The 18,599-nt window shown below is 41.6% G+C and overlaps 1 protein-coding gene across 1 annotated transcript in view; it reads left to right on the top strand.

Moving 5' to 3' along the window:
* Positions 1–16,621, top strand: part of LOC134062039 (uncharacterized) — a 42,037-nt gene extending 25,416 nt beyond the window's left edge. Inside the window, exon 9 of the mRNA XM_062517910.1 lies at positions 16,228–16,621. Within this exon, the coding sequence (XP_062373894.1) occupies positions 16,228–16,493 (266 nt within the window). The 3' untranslated portion in view covers positions 16,494–16,621. The remainder of the gene's footprint in view (positions 1–16,227) is intronic.
* The last annotated feature ends 1,978 nt before the right edge of the window (positions 16,622–18,599 follow it).

The following is an 18,599-nucleotide window of genomic DNA, read 5'->3' as shown; positions in this document are numbered from 1 at the left end:
GGGGTGAGCGAAAGTGCGTCTTACAACACGTGTGAGTACACCTTAACATGTTTCGGTACAGTTAAGCTCAATTTCACACCGGAATTCTCCTTTAACGATTCCTCTGACCATAGATATGGGCAGGTGTGCAAGTGGCTATTTTCTTATAGCCATTGCCTTACTTGTGAAGGTCGACACACATCTGCCTTACTTGAACAGTGTGTACCTTTGTCTTTCCCATGTTGAAGAGAAATGGCCTCTGTGTCACGTCATATTTATAGCCCAGGGAAACAGGATGTTAAGAATTACTAATGAAATGTTCCTACATACTCTGATTGACTTTGTAAACTACTGTAGAAATTACAGAAATACTTTAATTATATTTATTTCCTAGGAATTGTTAGGGGTGCCAATAATTGTGGAACAGGTGATTTTATGAAGAATAATTATTTCTTAATGTGGGATTTTTTTCCTTCTAAATAAAGGCACTTGTATTAAAGGTTGGATTTTACGCTTTTTTTCATTGTGGTCCTATATTATTTGGGGAAAAAAGAATTTATTAGAAGCTAAAGAACCAATCTTAACCAGGGGTGCCAATAATTGTGGAGGGCGCTGTATATTATGTGTACGAAATATAGGCTACTGCTACCGCTGTCACGTCAAAGTATTACGGTTCCCCACGGTATTACGACTCCCATTGATTCCGATTGACCATTTCGTATGAAAACATCAATTATGTGCTGAAACAAACGCTGCTGACATATGACAGTAACCATTTCACTTAAATAATAACCTACATTTTTGTCCGACATAATACAGCAAGAATTTCAAAATTTTATCGACGCAACGTGGAGAAACTTAAGGGAGAACAAAAACATTACATCCGTGACCCATGTTCAATGGGATTCCCCATTGACCCTTGGTCACGAAAAATGGCAGCCGTTATTTCTTGAATGTCAGAGTAATGACATTCAAAATGGTACCTTAATAATACACCACCATTCATAAAGTAACGAAGTACAGATGGTACGGGTTGAGAATGCTCCTTTCTTTCCCGCACATCGGGAATCCCGAAGCATCGGGACTTTGTAATTAAAACTGCAACCGCAAGGGGGCAACATAGACCGCCCTAATAATATGAAGGTTCGGCTCATGGAAAAACCCGAGGACGCCGCGCTGGTGACAAGCGGAGAAAAGAGACATGACGCTCGGCATGTTAGATTGCAGTTGCAGAGTTTTCGAATGTTTTACAGCCTACAGTGGGTACGGGTTGAGAATGCACCTTCTCCCGCGGGACTCCCGAAGAGATCCCGCAGGCCGTCAAGCCGATTTTTTTCGAGGCTAAGGCAATGTACCCAAACAACCACCAGGTGGCAGAAAGTTTCATCCCGCATTTCAAAATGATGAAGACCGCATATCCGTCAATAGTCGACTCCTTAATCTCATTTAATCATTACAATGAAGGTGATGACTGGCGAAATTATTCAAACGACGTTTCAATGAACCATTGTTGAAATGAATGAAAATGGTTATAGAAAATCGCCTACAGCCTGACGCCGACACAGCGGATTCTTTGATTGATTCTAAGCTGTTTTGATGTAGGGGATGGGTAAACTGGCGCGCTACAAACATGCTACCAATCAAATGTAATATTAGTAGGACTAGCCTACTTAGACACTTTAGTCATAGGCAAAGTTGCCATGTTAATTTGGGCTAGAAGTGCTTGCTTGTGGTGGCGCTCCTGTCCGCTGCTTCTCCCGAATTGTGTGGCAAATTTGTCAGCAATCAGCTTAAATGTCAAATCATATTTATTTCTCTTTGTCGCCATGGTATTGGGGGAAACGCGGAGAAATGAGATGGTCAGTCCTCGTATTTTTTCTTCGCGTTTCGTTATAAGAAATATATAAGTAATAGTTAGTCTTCTTCCGTATTGAACAGATACGGGACGCTCTTTGTTCCGTATTTTAAGGAACTACTCAATGCACACACACTACAATGAAAAACACACAAAGAAATCACTAAACATATAGCCTACAACCTAATGACACTTTAATGCAACGTTTCTCAAACTATGGGCCGCGAAACGTGGAGACTGCTGCTGGTCCGCGAGACATGGAGTGAAATTAGGTCCGGTGATCTGATAATTTGCTGCGCAATTGACCAAGCAACCGCGGACCGACAGAAAAAGAAAGCAAACGTTGCTGTGGAAATGCTTGCTAATTTGATGTGTTTAAACATAGAGCCATACAATTAGGTGTCTGTTATTATGATAATTTTCGAGCATAACTGCTTGTCCATAGCTCAGTGACAGGTGTTAATAGCCTTGCCATAAGCACTGCTGCAGGTGCTTCTTTTATTATGCGGTTAGAGCATAAGCGCTTACTCATATAGACTATAACTCAGGGACAGGTGCAAAACCACCAACTGGGATGGATCGAAGGGCAAGCAAGCACTGCCACACAACGTGAAGGCCTTTGTGTTGTCAACACTAAACAGAAAGTTTCCTACGATGGGGAGAAGTGGCCGCAAGGACTGCATCGATAAGATCAACGAATACAGTAATGTTTTACAACCCAGCTGGTATCCGCTGTTCATTCCGACATATCCCCACTCGGCGGTAGGCCTAGGCCTATTTAACTTTTTTTTTTTCAAACAACGTGCCATTCCGACATGAGGTCATTAATAGGCTATTAATGTCATAACTATTAGGCTATCATTAGGCTTACTATGCATGGCTATAGGCAGCTATGAGGCCACTGAGATCTGGACCTCATCGGTTTTGAGAGCTGGAAATACATGTGTTTGCTAAATATCGGTTGTTGTGCATGTTGCGTTCGCGACTCGGGGAAGTGAAAGCAGTTCTGTAAAGACATTGCAAGTTTTTATGGAGATCATCTGCGCCGCGCCGCGCAGCTGTAGCTGATTGTGAAAGCCGATTGGAAATACATACGTTTAGAGCGAACGTTTCAACTATGTTTGCCATGGTAGACAAAAACACTCAAATAAAACAATAGCCTAAAAAATAACTGCATGCGTAATGGACACGGCTCTATATCCTAAATAATTTTCGAGGTTCGCCATTTGGTAATATGACCTATCCTTACTGACAATAATTTAGATTGAGCACAACTAAAGTTGCACGAAGGCAAAATACAGTCCTAAAAGCCTATTCTATATAGCCTGGCCAATATTGTAGATGTGCAAAAGCAGCATTTGCGTGCGTGCTTGCCGGTGAGGTGTAGCCTACAAAAATGAGCATAACATCTGATTATTAAAGTATGGCTATAGGATGTAGGCTAGAGAAGAGTTGGTTTAAAATTCAAGTGTAGTAAAAAAGTTTGTGCACATCCCCGGTCAAGGTGCAGAACAAGAGTAGGCTAAATCATAAAAAAATGGAAAAAGGTTCGCACACTTGAAATCCTCCTTTTTTGATTTTATTTTATTTTCTTTATCACAAAGGAATGACGTTTCGACCGTGTGGTCTTCTTCAGATTAAAATTCAAGTACGTGCGCTATTTAACCCCTCGAGACCGACTACAGTCTGCTGACACAGCCAGACGACTCTCCCAACCCATTCATTCGTTTTGGCCGATATAACCCATTCATTCGTTTTGTGCGTATATAGATTCCTGCATGCTGCATTACCGTGACCCTTAGCCTACCTTGTGGATGATTTTTTCTCATTGGAATACAGCAGGACAGAATGCCTTTTATCTAACAAACGCAAAAGCTGAGATTGTTGGAAGGACTAGGCTACTCAACAAACTTGTTTTTCGTTTCTGGGAGATCTCGTTATCGTTTTGGATTGTCGGATTTTTATACTTATTGTTTGGACTTATGGACAATGAACTTTGAGGGGTGGTTGTTAGTGCTCGACGTAGCCTATAACTCAGTCAGTCCAGCAGAGATGCCAGAGCAACGTTTTGGTCAATGGAGAGGGAGAGAAATGCTCCACATATCCGTCTCATTTAGCCTAATCATTAAAATGAAAGTGATGACTGGCGAAATTAATCAAACGACGTTTCAATAAACCATTGTTGAAATGAATGAAAATGGTTTTAGAAAATCGCCTATAGGCCTATCAGAAGGAAATAGCCTTCAATTCAACCTGAAATACTCGAAAGGCAACCTTAGATTAATTCATGAATTCATTACGGTTACAAGACCGCATTTCCATGAATAGGCTATTGTCAATGTCAAGGCGAAGACGAAAGAGATGGACAAGATGGACATTTTGGCTACATTTACATGCTAGGAATACTTAGAAATGTGTATAGGCTATTTTAAAACGGAGGCATGTTCATTTTAACCGGCGACACTGGGTAGCCTACATGTAGCCTACCCAGCACTTGTTATCACAGATTTTGTCCCCACCACTTTTGACGACTGAAAATAAAATGTATTTAACAGAAATCTCTTTAATACATGCCTATGCTTGTCACTACTTATAACCGTAGGCTACAGTACATGCATGGAGAAGATCGCGCATTTTGTAACATTGTAACAATGGATGGTCAGATATGCGATAGGGCAGTGAGGGTGATTCATTGTAACCATCGACTAGCAGGCCTAGCTCCGCAAAATAAGTTTCTAGCAACGTATCGTATGCATGTTCATGTTGATTCAGAGATAGGCAGACTACCATAGGCTGCTGGGCGTCAAGCTATATGACAGCATTTTATCATGTGGTGAATTAATAACTAACGTCAGTTTAACATGTCAGAACTTTAGATAGGCGAATAAAGCAAGACGGTGATAACATTCGAGCTATGGCGCAACTGGTTGAAGCATGTATGTTGTACGCCAGCGACCGGGGTTCAGATCCCAGTCGAAGAACCTCTCCGGAACCCACCAAGAGAGAAGGCATCGTTTTATTAAAAAAAATGAAAGATTTTCTGTTTTGCGATTTTTTTTTAGGTTTGCGATGTCTGCTGAAAAGAAAAGTTAATATGTGAATTCGTGGTTCACACTCACACACATTTTTACATTGACATAGTGTCGGGCTCAAGTGTCTGTCGAGAGAGAAGAGGGGGAGGCAGTCGTCCTCAGTGCCGCATATAGGTAGGCTATAATGTAGTGAACTGGTTAGACGAGTGTGGGGGAGGGGGAATGATCGCACAAGACAACTGCTCTTCATGAAATGGATCTCACAGACGGCTGTCGATTTTTAAATGTAGCCTACTACACCACTTGCGAAATCGGACGTGGCACATAGCCTAATTATTAGGCTACTTGATTTAATATATAGTCAGGTAGAACCCCAGGATAGGTGTGACATAAGGTACTAATGCAATTTTTTTGCATAATCTGATAGTTTATGGGGTGTAGACTCAGAATCTGACGGGTGCCGCTCCGGCACCCTTGAGCATTTTCCTTAAAATTACATCATCTGCCACACCCCTTTTTGATCATGGAAAGTCGTCTAAATATACATTAACATATAAACCCATCATGTATGGTATCAAATTAAAGCTCTTCTCATGCAGGAATCAGCTTTGACCATCAAAAAGATGAAAAAAAAAAGTTTTAATTACATAATCTGCCACGCCCCCTTTTGTTGACCATAAAAAAAGAACTAGACTCACATTACTGTATAAAACCCATCATGTATGGTATCAAATGAAAGCTCTTCTCAAACACAAATCAATGATGTCAATTTTAAAAATGCTAAAAATTATCCCTCCAGAGAACATAATAACTGTAAAATCTGGTATGGTCACACCTCTGAAATGGTAGGCTGAGCAACAAATTGTATCAACCCTCACCAATTAATCAAACAGACAACAAAGTAGTACTTTATCACAGATTTCTGAAAGCAACTATATCAAGAACATGTTGCCAGGCTGGCCTTGTACACATCACAAACATCAAATGTCTCCTCCAAAGAACATTCATTCAATCAGACATTTCTCCCTCGCTGTCATCAGTATCCTCCACTGAAAGTCGAATTTTTATTTGCACACTGCTCATCACCTTTGCAATGGATCCCTGAAGCAGACGACCACCTCGTGACCCAAATAGAGAGCCATTAAGAGACCAGGAAGGGCAGTACATCTGGAGAGTCCGGTCACACCAGTCAACAGTCATGGCCAAGTCACCCGGCAAAGACATGCTCCAGGAGAGGCAGACAGTGCACAGAATACTCCACCAGAGAGCGAACCAAGGCCCCCTGGTTAATCGATGGTCAGGAGTGGGCTGGCAGACTGTGTTGACACTGAAGTCGACCAGTTCCTGAAACAATATGCATTTGGTCACTGCTGGACGGTTGACCTGATGATCTCTGGAGTGAAGACAAGCTGCCTTTGGGACACTGGGTTTGAGGTCACCACCATCAAAGAGTCTCACTTTAGAGAACACTTTGGGGAGGAACAGCTAAAGTCCACCCATTGGGTGGAGCCTATGGACTGAACATGCCGGTCCTTGGTTGTCTTGAAGCAGATGTCGAGTGTTTTGGAACCACTCTTTAGTGGCGGTGCATCTTCATACTGAGAGACACCCATCTGGATGTTGTAAAGATGTAAAAATGGGCTCCCTGGCATTATGGGGATGAACATCATCAAAGATCTAGTGACCTCTCTGCTGGGTGTGGATGCAATGAGGATGAAAAGGCTGCTCCACCAGAGGCAAGTGTCCGTCGTGTGTTGGCTAGGGTCAAGAATGAGGTGGAATTCTTGGATTCAGATGGCAAAATTGGGTTTGTCAAGGTGGCTGGCAGAGAAGTGATCACCATCCCACCACACAGATATAATATTATTATATCTATATAATACTCACAATAAAATGAATTACTATTGAATGATTGTATTCCTGTATGTATTAGGCCAGGGGTTCTTAACCTTTTCAACCTTGAGACCCAATTTGTTATAGTAGAAAGTGGCCCGGGGCCCATTTAATATTCATCATTCACATCCAAAAAGCGCACGTTTTTGTATTTATTGGTAGACATTTCACAAGTGCAATTTCATTACGTTACGTTAACGGTATTTGTTTTTAGACATGGCTGGATTCACTTAATGGTAGCTTTCTGGCGATGAACTTCTGGCCATCCATTCATTCTAACACGTTGGGCAAGTCTCCCCTTTAGTGAAATGTGTAGTGTCAGAATCCCAGCAGTTTTGTAAGGATTCTTGTGAGTGCATAGGTATAACGACAATGTGCTAACGTAGCTAGCAGCATTTGCAGTACATATCCTCGATACGGATATACCCACAAGGTGAATGGCAGAGGTGGAAAACTCCAGCTTCAGAAAGTAAAAGTCCAATCATGTATTGGCACTTAACAGGTGATCTCATCAATTAGCTGCTTGACCTGGCTGAAGAGTTGTGTTAAATAGAATCAGCTGGTTTGAGTGAGTGGTTGGCACAGATATGTGGTAGGACTTTTACTTTCTGAAGCTGGACTTTTCCACCTCTGGTAAATGGAATTAAGTCTCATGCATTACATATCTCTGATGTCTTCATTTGATAATCTACCCAGTACCGCGGCCCTTGCGGCCAACAGGTGCAACACTGAAAATTTCTTGCGGCCCTCTGGTTAAGAATCACCGTAAGTCTGGGCCGCGGCCCTGTGGTTAAGAATCACTGTATTAGGCTAAATGGCAGTTCCATCATTTATTCAATTTAATACCAAAATATGACATGATTTAGAGTTAGCTATTATGCGGCAAAAAGGAACGTAATCTGACCTTAAAGGTCACTTTGCAAATGGTATTTTGTTCTCTGAAGGGACCTGAACTATTTTTTTTCATCTTTTTGATGGTCAAAGCTGATTCCTGCATGAGAAGAGCTTTAATTTGATACCATACATGATGGGTTTATATGTTAATGTATATTCAGACGACTTTCTATGATAAAAAAGGGGTGTGGCAGATGATGTCATTTTAAAGAAAATGCTCAAGGGTGCCGGAGCGGCACCCATCAGATTCTGAAAGGACACCCCCTAAACTATCAATTTATGCAAAAAAATTGCATTAGTACCTTATGTCACACTTATGCCCAAATTCCACAAAGTTCTACCTGACTAATAGCAAATCCATGGACTTTGTTCATCCAATAAGTATAAAATCCGACAATTCAAAACGATAACGAGATCTCCCAGAAACGAAAAACAAGTTTGTTGAGTAGCCTAGTCCTTCCAACAATCTCAGCTTTTGCGTTTGATAGATAAAAGGCATCCTGTCCTGCTGTATTCCAATGAGACAAAAAACACCCACAAGGTATAGGGTCACGGTAATGCAGCATGCATGAATCTCTCTCTCTCTCTCTCTCTCTCTCTCTCTCTCTCTCTCTCTCTCTCTCTCTCTCTCTCTCTCTCTCTCTCTCTCTCAAAATTATTGTCAGTAAGGATAGGTCATATTACCAAATGGCGAACCTCGAAAATTATTTAGGATATAGAGCCGTGTCCATTACGCACTACAGTTATTTTTTAGGCTATTGTTTTATTTGAGTGTTTTTGTCTACCATGGCAAACATAGTTGAAACGTTCGCTCTAAACGTATGTATTTCCAATCGGCTTTCACAATCAGCTACAGCTGCGCTGATGATCACCATGAAAACTTGCAATGTCTATACAGAACTGCTTTCACTTCCCCGAGTCGCGAACGCAACATGCACAACAATATACCGATATTTAGCAAACACATGTATTTCCAGCTCTCAAAACCGATGAGGTCCAGATCTCAGTGGCCTAGCTGCCTACAGCCATGCATAGTAAGCCTAATGATAGCCTTGCCAAATAAGTCATCAGTCACACACCCCTAATCGCGGGGTTGACCTGTTCCTTTCACACTGAGCCCCGATGAAAACAACCTCCTTGGCGGAGATAATAATTAGGCCTATCAAATTAAAAGCACACTATGACAGGTATACTTGTGTGATCACGCAACACAAGAGAGCATTTAGCGATGGGACAGTTGTGAATGAGTGCTTAACACCCTGGAGTCTAAATACCCCCCGAGGGATTTGAAAAACTGTTCCAAACACACATCTCAATCTCTGCTTTTATCATATTATAGAAACACCATTAGAAACCTTTAATCAACAAAATTATCGTAATAACAGACACACCTAATTGTATGGCTCTATGTTTAAACACATCAAATTAGCAAGCATTTCGTCCCGATAGCAGCAACGTTTGCTTTCTTTTTCTAATAACAGACACACCTAATTGTATGGCTCTATGTTTAAACACATCAAATTAGCAAGCATTTCCTCCCGATAGCAGCAACGTTTGCTTTCTTTTTCTGTCGGTCCGCGGTTGCGCAGCAAATTATTAGATGAAGCACCGGACTTTCACTCCATGTCTCGCGGACCAGCAGCAGTCTCCACGTTTCGCGGCCCATAGTTTGAGAAACGCTGCATTAAAGTGTCATTAGGTTGTAGGCTATATGTTTAGTGTTTTCTTTGTGTGTTTTTCATTGTAGTGTGTGTGCATTGAGTAGTTCCTTAAAATACGGAACAAAGAGCGTCCCATATCTGTTCAATACGGAAGAAGACTTTAGCCTATTACTTATATATTTCTTATAACGATACGCGAAGAAAAAATACGAGGACTGACCATCTCGTTTCTCCGCGTTTCCCCCAATACCATGGCGACAAAGAGAAATAAATATGATTTGACATTTAAGCTGATTGTTGACAAATTTGCCACACAATTCGGGAGAAGCAGCGGACAGGAGCGCCACAAGCAAGCACTTCTAGCCCAAATTAACATGGCAACATTGCCTATGACTAAAGTGTCTAAGTAGGCTAGTCCTACTAATATTACATTTGATTGGTAGCATGTTTGTAGCGCGCCAGTTTACCCATCCCCTACATAAAAACAGCTTCGAATCAATCAAAGAATCAGCTGTGTTGGCGTTAGGCTGTAGGCGATTTTCTATAACCATTTTCATTCATTTCAACAATGGTTCATTGAAACGTCGTTTGAATAATTTCGCCAGTCATCACCTTCATTGTAATGATTAAATGAGATTAAGGAGTCGACTATTGACGGATATGTGGTCTTCATCATTAAATGCCGTTGAAATGCGGAATGAAACTTTCTGCCACCTGGTGGTTGTTTGGGTACATTGCCTTAGCCTCGAAACAAATCGGCTTGACGGCCTGCGGGATCTCTTCGGGAGTCCCGCGGGAGAAGGTGCATTCTCAACCCGTACCCACGATATGAAAAGAAAAACACAATTTATCACATGGATCACCCAAACGACTTTGTGCCAATTTTCAACCGCGCAGCTTTTATTATCATAATAATGGGTGTGAAATATTCCTTAACACTAGAAGCGCCAAGCGCCGGTCATTTGACTGCTGACGCGTATTACTAGAAGCGCCGTGTAGGTTTGACCTAGATATACCTAGAACTGCCGGGCTGCGGTCATTTGACCGCAGTGATTACAAAAAAAAAAAATCTTTTCACTCGATTAAATTCCCGAAAAACCCCCGTAAAGACCCTCCTGGCACGGCGCACATTATGTGTGGCCCAATTAGACGACAATTGTTTTTGAATCAGAAGATGTTCCTCTGTCCAGCAACAGTAAAACCATCCACCAAAGCCACTGCGAATGTGAGATAATGCCTCCTAAAAATGACCAATTTGAGAGGGATGAAAATTCTGCTTTCAGTGGTGCAGATAACCCCCTAGTGCACCTTTTGGTCTTTAAAACTATTCTACCTAAGCTCTATGGACACATAAAGCTCATGTTCATATCTTTATCAGGATAATCAGGGTAGAAATGACAAATTCAGTCATTTTCAGCCATGAATTGTTGGATTTTTGAGGTTCTCTGAGAGGGGCCCCAGAACTCCACAACAAAAAAGAGTTCGAGGGTTTTAAGTATATGGCTGTTCATAGTTCCACATACTTATCACATATACAAAGTATGAGCCGATTTGGCCGACCCCCATCTTCCTACCTCCTGTTGGTTTTGCCTGGTTTTCTCGTGCAATGACTCTTAAGACCCGGGTTCACATCTTGGCAGGAGTGAAATACAGAATCTCATATTGATTGAATTTATTGACTGTTTTTCAACGTCGACAAACAATTATTTTTTGTTAATGGTTTTTAATAACAAACTATCTGAAATAAACGGATGAATCACAATACTGTTTAGGCCTACCATTAACGAAAAATAATTTCGCCAGCCAATCATTTGCTGAGCCAAATTGAGCCGCCATCTGACAAACTTTGACTAAGCCAGTTAGACTTTTTGCATCTAAAAATAATTATATCATAGTGACACGCGAAAAAATAAACGATGATGAGATTTTCCCACTGCACTGGACACACCACATCAGTATTGTGCTCGTTGCTACGATACACAGGACTCACAGTGAGTTGACGACCAATGAAAATGACATGGGGAAAAGAAGCAAACAAAGTAGCCTGATTTTGATCTCACCTTACATAGGCTACTTTCCTAATTCCTACGTAGGGCTACTCAGACTTTTGTTAAATCGTCAGGGCCCGGTTGCACAAACACCAAAACCAAAGATTGATGATATGAACCAAATATTCTGGAACAGATGGATTTACAGCATTGAACGTGATAGGCTATTAGGCTAGCCTACTGCTGCGACTTCCACCGTTTCCTTTCCAGAGATTGCTGCGCTGTTCACAACGCAATGAACGCATGCAGTCTACATTGAAGTGAAACATGCAGAACGTTGTCCAAAACAATACAATAACATTGTGTGTTGATATCTAATACAATATACACATCTGTAGACATGAAGTGGTAACTAAAGCCATTATCAGTCATGAAAACTGTGGCGGCTGCATTAAGGTTTTGGCTGAGCCAGCTAGCCAGCCAACAACTTCATTAGCCAGCCGTTCTCAAAGCAAATGGCTTCGGGGTCTATACATAACACACTATCCATTGCAGCCTATTTGAAACCGATCATCCCCCCTCCCCCATACACTCGTCTAGGCTACTTAGGCTACAGACATCACCGAGGCATTGAGGACAATTAACTGCCTACCCACCCCCACCCCATCTATCTGTCCCCTGCATAGGCCTATACTAGGCTGTAGGCTGGCTGTTTAGGCAACTCGTGGAAGAATGCGCAATGTTTCATCGCATATGCGCGTTTCAGAATGTTCGAATTCGCCAGCGTGCGTGTAGTTATGTGAATAGAAAAGAATTGAATATAGCCTACTTTACTGATGCCTTGTTCAAAAGAACTTCCGTCATGAATAGGTTGGGAATCAAACCAGCAACCCTTGGATGTTCAAGCCGAAGCTCTAACCAGTGAGCTACAGCTCTGCTCATCAGACAAGTGAAAATGTGTGTTACAATGCTGAATCTCGAATTCACATAGAAGTTAGCAAATTATAGAAACAATAGGCCTATAGCTTTTTTTCAGCAGACATCGCAAACATAGCCTACACATTCGCAAAACGGAGAATATCATTCACTCATTATTTTAAAATATGCTACTTCTCACGCCTATGCCTGCTCAGCATAGCTCTCTCTATCTCCCTCCCTCCGAGGTAGCTAGACCCTATAAGATGCTTCTCCCTAAATGAATGAAAGTTGTTTTAGAAAGTAGCCACGGTAGCCTGTAAAATGCGGCATGAAATCCTGGCTACTGTGTAATCGAAACCAGACTGTTAGGCTCTTTGTTCCAGGTGACCAGGTCCGATCATTTTCGGCGGCGCGAACATATTGGCTAGTACCTATTAAATGAATAGAAGTGAATTTGGGGAGTGAATTAGAACTAGCCACATTCACTTTTAGAGCATTTTAGTTGAAAGTCAAGTTTGCTTAAGGTTTGTTCAAGAACTCTTCCAAAGTGTTTACCTCAAACAACACAAATCAACACAAATACATGAACAGATAACTCAAACGTGCTGTGTGTCATAATGAAACAAACAACCACAGACTATCAACAACACGGTCTGACATGAATGACACATGGCTTAGTGCAAACTGAATTTATGACCAAACGATTTGATTCGTGCACGAAGTGCCATCTAGCGATCATTATGTGTAAGTAACAGCCTCCCAGTCTAAGGACTAAGCAGTCTTTTGACCGCCTCGCCGCGCTTTAAGTAGTTCACAACAGCACGGCGCTTCTAGTAGGTCGTCAAAGCGGTCAAATGACCGGGGCGCGGCGCTTCTAGGTATAAGTGGGTCAGAACGGCGCGGCGCTTCTAGTGTTAACCACTAGATGGCGGCATGGCACAGCACACTTTGCATGACACAGCAGCCATTTACTTCCTGTGTCATGGTTGCTGTGTCATGCACAAGGGGCAGAGCCCCTTTAGGGAGAGCCGGTCCACTTTCTATTAACTCCATTGTACCGGGTTGTTCCTGCAATCTGTTGAAATTCCGCTAGGGGCGCTGCCGAGCAAATGATAAATGAATTGTGGTCTATGGAGCTAAGCGGCTAAAACTCGTTTTTTTCATTTTTACATTGTCGTAGTAGCTACCTGAGCATAGGTTTTCCACTGGAAATGAAATAAAAAGTCACTCATGTCCTTTCTGCTTTTCATAGGATGGGCTCCTTTCCGCGTAACATGCTAGCATTTAGCTCATGGATGCTGATTGGTCAGCGAGAAATCGCGACCGATTACGACGACGTCGTGAAGCTGAACCTTCTTTTAGGTCTATGGCCGTAAAGTGGTTCGCTTTTGTGTCACGTGACATGAAAACTTTGAAAGGTTTTTTAGGAATAACAACAAATATTGAAAATTGCATTGGTCAGCTAATTGTCAAGTCAAGTTATCCTGCATCGCATGCATTAATGCAATTTCAGGAGAAAAAATTATATAAAGACAAATGTGGTATTGGGGGGTTCAGCTCCATTGCTACCCATTCATTCATCACTTGCTCGCGATCGCCCTCTAGTTGCAGTACCATGCGGAAGTATTTAGCAAGTGGTCCTTCTCCCCTTATTAGACATTCTCTGACAAGGGGGCAGGCATATTCCCGGAAGTAGAAACACGAAATGAGCTGGTGATCAACGCTCTGCTAACTCCCTTGGATGGCCATAGATTTCAGATTTTTTTGCGATCCCATAACTTCATGTAACATGTGCCCTTTGTCTCCCTTATAGCTTCTGTGTATTCTATATAGGGTATCGAAGGCAAAATTAATTCACTTCTTCCCCGTATATTACGTTGGTTTCCCGTAAAGAAGTATTTTAGCATGTCTGTTGTAGGGAAGCTAACGTTCGCCCGTAATGTTTGGATAAGAAGCTGAGTGAGCCTGCACGAAAACCATGACGGAGAGTCATTCGCAAGATCAGTGAAAATGCGTGTAGCCTACGGTAACCTACTGTTTGATATGGTAAAGCATTACCTAGAGGCAAGTAGAGGCAAGTTTAATAATAATATTAAAAAACGAACGTTAACAATTTCAGAGGTTTTCGATCTATCAGACGAGTTACAGCAGGCTAACGTCACAAACTGAGTACGAGTCTGCGCAGTACTACGGAAAGTAAACGGAATTTTGTCTCAGCCCCCTTCCATCGAGAACAACGGAGTCTGTTTGTCCATTTCTTTTAGGTCTATGGTCATGCAAAGTGCGCTGTGCCATGCCGCCATCTAGTGGTTAAGGAATATTTCACACCCATTATTATGATATTAAAAGCTGCGCGGTTGAAAATTGGCACAAAGTCGTTTGGGTGATCCATGTGATAAATTGTGTTTTTCTTTTCATACTTCGTTACTTTTTGAATGGTGGTGTATTATTAAGGTACCATTTTGAATGTCATTACTCTGACATTTAAGAAATAACGGCTGCCATTTTTCGTGACCAAGGGTCAATGGGGAATCCCATTGAACATAGGTCACGGATGTAATGTTTTTGTTCTCCCTTAAGTTTCTCCACGTTGCGTCGATAAAATTTCGAAATTCTTGCTGTATTATGTCCGACAAAAATGTAGGTTATTATCAAAGTGAAATGGTTACTGTCATATGTCAGCGGCGTTTGTTTCAGCCAGGGGGTCAGGATTTGACTGATTAGCTTCGCCGATTAGCAAGGCACTTCCTCATCGCCATTTTCCAGAAATACATCATATCCGGTGCCGTTTTCCCTGCGTTTTCCTCATGCTGATTGGTGACTGTTCCACTCTCAGCTCATGCACGAGCTTAGTGTGGGCACGAGCTCTCCTTCTGTACCTTATGTCAATCAGTAACCTGGCACTTAATTGGCTAAGTAAAACGGCACCGGAAACAAGCCCCTAGAAACGCCATGTTGAAGCCTGAAAAAATCGTTCAATTTTGGCAATTTTCACTAGCCTAGCATTCCCATTGAAATGAATGGGGGCGGGACTTGTTCACTTTCTCCAGTTCTTATAATACCTCCATGGTTTCAGCACATAATTGATGTTTTCATTCGAAATGGTTAATCGGAATCAATGGGAGTCAATGGGGAACCGTAATACTTTTAATAGCGGCGTACAAGGAAGATTAGTGCCGGATGACGTGACGGCGGTGGGAAATGATAGCCTAAAGCTAACCGCACGACCATGGCTATGCCAGTGCTATTAACTCGGAAGTGATGTTTGAATGAATGCTATGCCCATAGCCGATGTCCAGATAGAGTCAAGTTTGACTGTTTTAAATGCAAATTTTAACAGAATGCTACCGACGTGTGTGTCGGCATAATGTTGCAAGATCAGCAACCTGATCAGGCAACAGAACCGCTAGGCAACCGCGGTTGATGAGTAGCCTATGCAACATTACGTTACTTTAACAGTCTGCTTACCAACATGGGTGCATGTGTGTCGGACTCAGCATGTTTATCCAACATGAACAATCTTGAAACGGTCCGTTGTTTACATGAGACATCGTAATTGCCATGAAAGGCAACATGTGAGTTTGTCAGCGAAATGGGCTTTTTTGTTTCTATGCTGGAGTGAGAGTGAGAAGGGGCGTGGCTAGTGTGGAGAGCGGGGGAATTGTGGTATTGCGGTAGAATAGTATTTTGCTTAATTTAATGATATCTTTGTCATTTTTTGTCCAAAAACGACCAATCTTTGCACTGCACTCACGCATGTCATTAGTAATACCTGTGTAAAAATTTAGGTCAGTCGGATGAGTGGTTCGAGAGTTAGGCATGGAACACATAGACAGACAGACAGACAGACAGACACACAGACAGACGTATAGATAGATAGATACTGTAGATAGATAGATAGATAAATAGATAGATAGATTGAAAAAAAAACTATGCATTCAAATCACATAAAAAGTATTAAAAGTGAAATATTCAAAGTATGTTTCTTTAAACATTTAATTTCTCAGGCCTCCCTTCTAAACAAATAAATACGAATGATCTGACTGGGAAGGACACCAAGCATTACTATAAAGTGGGCAGCAAAGAAATAGTGAATCAGTTCCACAACAATGGGATTATTGACCAGAATCAGCAGTCCAGGCTTCTGTCGTGGGTGCAGCAAGATAAGCAACTGAACAGCCCTGAGTACCAAGAATGTTTTAAAGCTGTAAAAAGTAGGGTTGGGTACCGAAAGAGGGGTCTAGTAAGGAGGTGCCGACGCAAACGGAAGTAACCATACCGAATAACAACGTGAATTTCGGTGCCTCATTTCGGTGCTTCATTTAAATGGCTTTTTTTTTTTTTTTTAAATACGATGCATCACTGCACGTCATGCGCCATATCTAACGTCTTGCTCTGATAGCACCACATCCAGATACAGCTAGCCAACATAAACACTAGATGCTTAAAGGGATATTCCGCCATTTTTGGAAATACGCTCATTTTCCACCTCCCCTCGAGCAAAACAATCGATATTTACCTTGTTCCCGTTCATCCAGCCATTCTGTGAGTCTGGCGATACAACTTTTAGCTTCAGCCTAGCATAGATCATTGAATCGGATTAGACCATTAGCTTCTCGCCTGCTAGCTTCATGTTTAAAAGTGACCAAGATTTCTGGTAATTTTCCCATTTAAAACGTGTCTCCTCTCAAGTTAGAAAGTGCAATAAGACCAACTGAAAATGAAGCCTGGCGTTTTTCTAGGCTGATTTGACATGGAACTACACTCTCATCTGGCGTAATAATCAAGGCAACTTACAAACTACTGGCACTACTTCTGCTTGTTGTCTATGGGGACTATTTTCAGATGCTGCGTACGATATCACTGTGCCTATGGTACGTTTGCAAGTTGCCTTGATTAGTACGCCAGATGAGAGTGTAGTTCCATGTCAAATCAGCCTAGAAAAACGCCAGGTTTCATTTTCAGTTGGTCTTATTGCACTTTCTAACTTGAGAGTAGACACGTTTTAAATGGGAAAATTACCAGAAATCTTAGTCACTTTTAAACATGAAGCTAGCAGGCGAGAAGCTAATGGTCTAATCCAATTCAATGATCTATGCTAGGCTGAAGCTAAAAGTGGTATCGCCAGACTCACAGAATGGCTGGATGAACGGGAGCAAGGTAAATATCGATTGTTTTGCTCGAGGGGAGGTGGAAAATGAGCGTATTTCCAAAAATGGCGGAATATCCCTTTAAAGCAGAGGGATGCAGCACTACCGTAGATTAGTGGACAGTGTTTGAGAGCTCACGTGAGCCCATGTCATGTGACTTGTCAAAATCTCGCAGTACACAAAAGGCTATGAAACAACATCAACAGTATTAGCCTACTTTACTCAATAACCTTGCTAATGAGCTAACTGGGATCTATTTGAAATGTTATCAGCAAACTGTAGCCTAATGTGAAAACGTTGTTTCACGTGTGTTCCTTTAACAACATAATTACATTATTTTTCATATGCATTAGGCCAATATAGGCCTAGTATCACAATGAATATGAAGATCACGCTAAATGTTAGCTTGCAAAATCATAAATATGCAGGTTACAAACATACCTCTGCAATGATATCCCTGAGCTGTCAAACAGGCTAACCATCTCCGGCGTAGGTATCGCTAATTAAGCTGCTCATAGGGGTAGCCAATGTTAGCGCATTGGCTACTAGTTGCTCTTTTTTAAAAAAAAAAAAAAATGCCTGTGCTGGGTATCAAAACACTTCAACATCAGCACATGTAACATGTTTAAAACTAATCCGTGTTATGAGGGAAGACATATTTCTTGAAGCATTTGGGAACACACTGAACGAACTTGAAAGTCCCTCAACGTTACTCAGAAATATGTTTGACCTGGCAGTTCTATGGCAAGCCATTTTAACTTAGCCTACCTTATAGCAAGCCACCTAGGCCTATATTGGATGAACATGAAAGCAGAGCTTACCATTGTATGTGCACCCATGGCAAGCGGTTTTAACATTTAAATATATTATGCATAGAAGCAATAAGATATTGATAGTAAATTGAGTATAACAGTTCAATTTCATATTTTGTGTGTGTTCAAATTTTTATTATTGGGGTTACGGGGTAACCATATCTTGTTGAAGTGAACATATAAGGAGCTAAATATAAGATAAGATGCAGATACACAGCTAATGCTGGAAACAAATGAGGTAGCCTACTTGAACAGCCTTCCGTGCATATAGCCTATTCATGCTAGACCATTTCATTGTAAAAAAAAAATAAGTACCGGTTCAGGCACCCTTTTGGCACCGGCACCGTTTTAAAAGTATCGATTTGGCACCGGTATCGGATAAAACCCAAACGATACCCAACCCTAGTAAGCAGTTAA

This window comes from Sardina pilchardus, chromosome 17 (genome assembly GCF_963854185.1).
Source record: "Sardina pilchardus chromosome 17, fSarPil1.1, whole genome shotgun sequence".
Lineage (NCBI taxonomy): Eukaryota > Metazoa > Chordata > Actinopteri > Clupeiformes > Clupeidae > Sardina > Sardina pilchardus.
The sequence above is the reverse complement of the archived record's forward strand: the minus strand, read 5'-3'. Positions and strand labels throughout refer to the sequence as shown.